Genomic DNA, 8275 nt, shown 5'->3' with positions numbered 1-8275 from the left:
ATTTTCCTGCAACCATTTTGATATGCCCTTAATAAACACGAATAGTTAATAAATAGAGGTTCTCCTCTTTCTTTTGAGCTATTGTGTGACATTGTAGTCATAGTACACAATATTCTATGGATAATCAAAGATTGTCAAAAAATGACAAAATGTCTGGCAGTGGCTAAAGGCAGCCACAGAAAATGCTGGCAGTGAATGAGTTAATGACATCAGTAAGGAAAATGAAACTTAAGGAAAAGAAAACTCCACTTGCTCTAAATACAGGCATCACTCAGTTCCACTGCACACCACTCTGCTCCACTGGACAACAAGGCACAGAATCTGAACTCAGAATCTGAACTCACAATGGGGGTCCAGGGCTTGTCTACCTTCATCGAGAACAACAGTAAGATATTTAGAGATATTCGTTTCAGAAACAGTAAGCTTGTTATTGACGGCTGTAACTTGTATCATTTTCTCTATTTTAACGCTGGCTTGGAACAAAACCATGGTGGAGAGTATGATGCATTTGATGACCTTATTACAAAGTTTGTCAAGGCTCTGAGAGACTGTGGGATTGAACCTTATGTAGTACTGGATGGGGGGTCAGACCGCTCCGATAAAAAATATGACACCCTGATGAAACGAGCTGAAGACAGGATCAGGAGAGCCCAGATTGCAGCTATGGGTGGTAAGGGGAACATCCTGCCAACCCTGGTTAAGTTGGTGCTCAAACAGACACTGACCAACCTGAAGGTGCCTTTCGCACAGTGCTTTGGAGAGGCTGACAGCCAAATCGCCTCCTTGGCTAGAGAGTGGAGGTGCCCGGTATTGAGCAATGACAGTGACTTCTATGTCTTTGACCTGCCAGGGGGATTTCTGCCCATCTCGCACTTCAAGTGGGACGCGGTGTCACAGAGCGGGAAACAGAGCTATATTCCTTGCAAATACTACACCACATCCTGCTTCTGCGTCTATTTCAATATTAAACTCCAACTCCTGCCTCTCATGGCTGCACTGGCCGGCAACGACTATGTCAAGTTGCATGAAATGGGCCTATCAATACGCTGGCCTGAATACATCCCACCGGGAAGGGAGACCACGAGCCGCTTTGATGGGATGGTGCGATGGCTGAAGGACTTTCAGAGTCCCGATGATGCTTTGAAGGTGGTGCTGGGGCTAATGGGTGGCTCGAGCAGACAAACAGATGCTGAGGTCCTGCAGGCCTTGACTCTGGGAATGAAGGAGTACCAGTTCCCTCCAACCTGCCTTCTCCAGTTCTTCAACGACGGCACAGCGCCGGATCTCGAACCAGAGGCGGTGGGCATAGTCCCAGACTGGGCTCGCCTTCCTTTGACCCAGGGCCGGTTGACCTCCGACATTCTGCACGTACTGCTGCTCGGAAGACTGGTCCAGCCCTGCCAGGTGGACCATGCCCACCTGCCAAGCGCAAATAGTACTTCTCGGCCTATCCGACAGGTGATGTACGGGCTGTTGTTGGGTAATAAGACAAGAACCGGAGTGGAGGAATGGGACAGAGAGGGCACACAGCTGTCCAAGATCATGGTCCAACCAATCGTCCATGGAGATGCTAAAAAAATTCAAATTGACTTACTGCATCAGGTAAGATATCATGTTAAATTCCAACAGTACATGCTTTATTTTTATGTTTCAATGCACGTATTATGAGCACATGCAATGAATTGTGAGCTTTATCACAAGCTTTATTAGCGTTATTATGCAGTAGTAAGCCTAAATAAAACTTATTTTAGTTTAGGTTTGCTTGCTCAGGGGAAAAATAGAATTTTAACCATCAGTAGGCCTACCACTTGCCAACCACTCGTGTCAAACCAGACACAGGATCTACAGTAAATGTCTAAATAGAAGATACAAATACAGTCATCCCAATTGTATAAGTTATATCGTATTAACATAGACTACCATACAGACAAAATATCATTGTAATCACACCAAAAAAAGATTCATATTTTATTAAATATGCGCCAATTTAAGAACATAATAATAATTAAATATTAAAAATAGCAGATCCAAAAGCTCACAATACGCTGTGATGAGATGCGTTGTGAGCTTGTCAATCTGCTATTTTTTCTATTGTTCTGACCTTGGTAAATCTCGCCCCTGACTAATCCATATACAACCTAAAACTAACACTAAAACTAATAAAAACTAAACTAAAACTAAGCCTTCAAAACTAAAAGAATAAACTAAACTAAACTAGAAAACTAGTAAAAAACTATTAAAATTAAACTGAAAAAAAAGAAGAAGAAAGAAAAACATTTAAAAATATGCCAAAACTGAATAAAAAAAAACCTGAATGAAAAACTACCTTCTAACCTTGCTGTTTACTCCTGCATTAACAGGCTGAGCAGTCCGTTCTTGAACGGGTATTTTTGGAGACGCTTGGGGTGAGCCACAACACTTTGAGTGGAGTGCCACCCAACCTGCACCTGCCAGTCGCTGTCACTTGCTACTGGTTGCAGCACAGCAGTCCTCCCCCTGATGAGAAGGTCATTCAGGCTCTGCTGCTTGGGATGGTGGCTGGCGAAATCAATAGACAACCAGGTAGGACTGTTAAGAACAGCAAGAGAACTACTGTAAATACAACTGTTGTAACTACTTGTACAAGGTAGCTTAGGTAGCTTACATTTCTGTTAATCACATACAATAACTATTCCATGATAATGATATAGCACAATTTCCATGACAAATGTTCATTAATCAGTATCATGTAAACGTTCTGTTTTTGTTGAATAACTGACTTGAAGCCCATCTTGCTTTGATTATTTCATATAATACAGCTAAAACAGCTAAGTTCAAAATGAGATGGTGGGAAGATGGTTGAATCTTTGATCTCCAAAACCTTTTGGATATCCTTTCCAAGCTGTACACCTTATATGGCATTGCCAATTCAAAATGGTTGTGTGTGTGTGTGTTGTAGATGTGACGGGAGAGATCAAAATGGACGTACATGAACAGCCCAAACAGGACTTTGATGTGACTCATGCCTACAACCAATGGCAGATCTGCTTTAAAGACAGCATTCACCTCAACCAGCTGCTATGTTTTCCTCTACAAGAGCCTCGAATTGCATGGTAAGGCATCCTTACAGGACTATTGTTACACTACAATGAAAACTGAGGGGGGCGCCCGCTGGCCTAGCGGTCCAGGCCGCATATCACATACTCTGGTAATCCATCTTGATATCGTGTCGCGGGTTCGACTTTCGATCCCGACGACCTTTGCTGTGTGTCACCCCCCATCTCTCTCCCCGTTTCCTGTCAAATAAAGGCATAAAAGCCCCAAGAATATCTTAAAAAAAAAAAAAATGAACACAGAGGATTTTGTTGTTAACTGTGTTAACTGTATCAACCAATGGGCCTTGTCAATCAAGTTTGAGAGGCTACCAGATTGAAGTCATGCAGTTTCATTCCTTTCCTTTATGGTGCAGAATGAGAGCATCAGTAAAATATGCTTCAGTTCATTGATTGCCAAAGTTGCAAGTAACCAATAATAAGGAGTAGAGCCTAGAGCTGCATGATATTGACAAATATATGATATTGTGGGATTTTCTCTGAACATTGCAATAATATTTCAATCATGATATTTGGATGCCTTATTATGTAGCACTTGAAAAAGCAGTTGTCAGTGATATTCAAACAAACATGGTGATCAACTTAATCTATTTTGCTTTTGCTGATGCTCTGATGTGTCTAACGCCTTTCATTTCTGGTGATGACCACCAGGTTGTACAAAGGAACACTGGTCCACTGCCTGGTGCATAGGCTGAGGAAGGGGGTCGACCCTGAGCTGCTTTTGCAGAAGGAGACCAGCAGGCAACTCTACAAGGACTTGCTTACTGCTGTGCTCCAGTCTCAGGATGTTGTGACCACCTCGCCAACCAGGAGGAGAGGAGCAGCTCCAAAGCAGCACCAGTCAGTAAATGACCTGGCTGCCCACCTGGATGCCCTACAGTTCCTGGAAGAAGACCTGGAAGAAGACCTGGAAAAAGATGGAAGGAGGGGCGACACAGAGGAATACCCAAGCTGGGATTCAGTATCAGTGAAAACACGCTACAAGGCCAAAGACAGGGGCCAATGGTCCAAGAACCCAGAACTCACCCGAAAGCAGGGGCGTATTGATCGGGACTTCAGCAGTTAGGAATGTAGGATAGCTTCTGAAGCAACCGATTTGGACGGCCAAATCTTGGATGTTTATCATCAGCTATATTATCTATGTAAGCGGCAATCTGGGTCTTTGTAGACGAGAGCTGTGTGAAAAGAGATTATTAATACCCAGCACAGATGTAAAAAATGTATATAATATTTTCAGTATTTAGAAATATCATTGGGTATTGTTGTATAACTTGTATTTGTTTTTAAATGCATATTACTACTACTATTGATGATTCCTAGATTTCCTACCGTTGAAAATAATATAAGTTATTGATTTCTTTGTCTGTTTCTGTTTAATACTGTTTTAACAATAAAACATAGAGTGTTGTTAAATGGGGTTTATTCTTGCACACAACAAGTAATAAACATACCAGGAGGGTAGGTGTAGAAATAAACCAAAACAGAGCCCTAACTAAAATCCTAACCAAACAAAAAAAGGGATGGGCTGGCCAGAAAGCAAAAGTGGACAGTCTAGTGAGCCAAGCACTACCTGGCCTATGTGCCAGTCGTCTCACCAGACTCCCATAAACAACCAGGACAACAACAAATAAATAAACTAACAAGTAAGAAAAAAACCAAGCCCATCATAACTGAAATAGAGAGATATAAATGAGGAATCCCATAACTCAGGTGTTCTCTAAAATAAAATGTAAAAAATATATATATTTAAAGATTTGCGCCAATTTTCACGATTTTTCGAAAACAGCATATCTGTAAGCTCATAGCGCGGCACGAAGTGACGCGCTATGATCTTGTGTATCTGCTATTTTTGAATAGCCAAAGTATAAAATAGTGGTTAAAGTGATTAAAATCTACAATGGCACAGATGCTTTCCCCAAAAACCGTCAATAACAGCATTAATAACACCACACTAATGAAGCATTCTCTCTCTCTCTCTTGTCTCTTAGTTGGTTCATTCTCATGATTGATATTACAATGATTGCAAATAAATTAAAGGAAGAAATGTAAAATCTTCTGAAAGTTAGTGCACAGGCTTCACCCTGTTGCATATCAAATCTTTCCTAAAATAATATTTTATATTATATAAAATATATATATTATAATAATATCTTATATTATAAGATTATTATTATTATCATTGTTTTAATCAAGTTTCATACTCAAACATACAATAGAAAAACAGGATCTGTGTGCGGTTTTGAATGGGATATGAGTGTATGTACTGTATACTATAAAACTGGATGGATTGGATGTTAGGGGTAATATGACGAATAAATAGCTGGTTCAGAATATTTATCTTCCTGATGGAATTGATCCGGTAAGAGAGTTGCTCCAAATATGAATCTGTCACAGTGGGGTGTCTATCAGAGACTTGGTGATCTTTAATGATTTATTGCACCAGTGCAGGCACATACAAGTGTAACACAAAGGGCAAAGGTCATTCTATAATATGCAGCCACAAGCTTGCCATAAAGAAATTCTTAAAAAGGCTGCTATGAGTCTATTCTATTAGAAAGTCATCTATGAATAGGAGTTATAATGAAATTCATCATCCTCATCATCTCACTGTTGTCATGAAATCAATTATATCTATCAAGGTGCAACAGTGCCCTCTTGTGTCTAAAGGTCGAAAGGAAATGTTCCCATACACAGGGAGGCGGGGTTGTTTATGTTTTGCACATATGCTCTTGAACACAAGGTTACTATTGGTTTCCTTTTCCTTACCTCGCTGATGCCATGTTTATAATTGTAAAAAATGTGACTGGACACGTACACACAAACACGCACGCGCACGCGCACACACGCACACACACACACACACACACACACACACACACACACACAAACACACACACACACACACACACACAGCACACACACAGTCTGCTCGGCATCCTACAGGAATGCGAGAGCATTTTTGTTTAGTTTATTTCAATCATCATCAACAGTATCTATAATAAAGCATTACATAGTGTATATAATGTATATGTAACATAATGTGCTACTGGGCCAGTAGTAGGCTAATGGTTATATGGTTAGGTCTGGCTATCTACATGACAAAACATATATTCTTTCCCTTAATAGACAAGAGTCACACAAGAAATCAAACTAGGTGGCTACATCCAAAAATAGTCTACTAAGTGTAGAGTTCCTAATCAGAAGCTGTCATATCCATAGACTGTAAAAAATAATGGACAGGTAGCTTTATGCCCCTAGACTCTACAGTCTCTACAGGGGGGGGGGGGACGCTATTGGTTAATGGTTGTGTAGCTTGTCAATCAAATCATCCATCAGCAAGCTACTATAGACCCTATATACATCAGCTATTTGAAAATAGCCAATCTACAAACCTGTAGATCGGCTATTCAAAAACATTAATGAAGTGAAAAGTGAAAGTGGAATATTTGCATAAATAACTCTCAAATATGAACACACAGTATCCCCTGTCACAGTGGTTCTCAAACCTTTTAATTTCAAGGACCCCCAGTTTGATATGCATTAGACAATCAATACTATATTGTTTGCTTTGTACCATGTCCCTACTTGCATGTAGATACAGAAAATATTAAAAAGGCCTGTGGTCAGGGCATCCCCAGGGGTTCTTAAGGGGGTTACAGGGGGTCTCCAGAAAAATGTGTTAATATAACATCAAAATCATCAATAAACCCTATAGTCAAATGCATATTAATTTGGGGGTCCTTCATATGAAAACGTTTGAGAACTACTGTAATAGCACACGTATTGGATGAACATTTTATTCACATAAACAGCTTTGAGTCTCTCTCTGTCCAAAGCCTCAACTCTATTACACTAGTTGGGAGCATAATGCACACATAACATCCACAATCATGTAGACTACACATCTCAAATAATATTAACGCATAGTATGCTCTATCACAGTGACCCCTATTTGAACATTTTCTACCTCTGCGACAGCAATCTATACTTTAAAATCCTAACTCTAAGAGTGTATAAATGGAACCAAATGGACCTGTGAGGGTCCATTTGCTTCCATTTGTACACCCTCTGTTTGAGAACCATTGCCCTGTCATGTACACTAAACAAGAGCATAGGAGCCTAGACATAAATAAATATCTCAAATACAGTAATTTGGTTAGAATCAAGATGCATATTGTCTAAAACAGTCAATCACTCATTTGATTTCTCACGATTTCCTCTGCTGTAGCATTTGGCCTATAATCCATGTTACACATTTTAGCCACTTTAAACCTTTCATCACCTGGTTGAAAATAGCCGATCTACAAGCTTGTAGATTGGCTATTTGCACACAGGATGAACATGTATTGAACAGCTTTCTGTCTCTGTCAGTCCAAAGCCAATAGGCCTGCACATAATTTAATATCTCAAATAATATGAACACACACCAGGGGATATCACAGTGGTTCTCTAAGAGCTGGATTTCAACTGCAGCTTTATCACCACACTGTCATGTTAAATAACTGTACTGATTAACTGTACAGGGTCCCCAGAAAAATGTGTTAATATTTATAGCATCAAAATCAGCAAGCCACATAGACCCTATATACATCAGCCATTTGAAAATAGGCAATCTACAAGCTTGTAGATCGGCTATTTAAAAAACATTAATGAAGTGAACGTTTTGGAATATTTGCATACATAACCGTCTCAAATAGGAACACACAGTATGGCCCTCATTTATCAACGCGGTTCAGCCCAAATAATGGGCGTACAGCGAAATCACCACACCTTTCGGCATTTATCAATATATCCTGACGTGGGCTTCATCCTACCGTACGCTGAAATCTCACGTCTGGTAGAGAGCAGTCGTTGACTTTGGCTGCGCCCGTTTATTCCATTCTAGACCTGCGGAGCAGCATTGTCTGACTGTCTGACAGGCATTTGGACACATAATCCACTCCTAAATGTAATATCTACACTAATAAATAATCCCTGTGAAAATATAACATTTTATTAGTAAGTAATTTAAACAAACTGCTTTAACAGTCATTCGGTTGCATTGGCTATTTTAAAATAGCAGATCTGCAAGCTCACAACATCACGCGTTGTGAGCTTGTAGATCTGCTATTTTCAAAATATACAGCGCTTCTGCGAGTGCATTTTCGGGACTCCCGACGATCTTTTCATGGACAGTGAGGTGT

At 40.2% G+C, this 8275-nt stretch overlaps 1 protein-coding gene across 1 annotated transcript; it reads left to right on the top strand.

Moving 5' to 3' along the window:
* Positions 1-345: 345 nt before the first annotated feature.
* Positions 346-4158, top strand: LOC311039636 (single-strand DNA endonuclease ASTE1-like; the record flags this gene model as incomplete). The annotated part of the gene is made up of 4 exons (XM_084049573.1): positions 346-1602; positions 2361-2562; positions 2939-3092; positions 3744-4158. 4 exons carry the CDS (start codon positions 346-348, stop codon positions 4156-4158), a joined length of 2028 nt encoding a protein of 675 aa, XP_083905699.1.
* Between the last annotated feature and the right edge of the window lie 4117 nt (positions 4159-8275).

This window comes from Gymnoscopelus microlampas (genome assembly GCF_963454915.1).
Source record: "Gymnoscopelus microlampas genome assembly, chromosome: 23".
Taxonomy (NCBI): Eukaryota; Metazoa; Chordata; class Actinopteri; order Myctophiformes; family Myctophidae; genus Gymnoscopelus; species Gymnoscopelus microlampas.
This window is presented reverse-complemented; position numbering and strand designations above follow the sequence as displayed.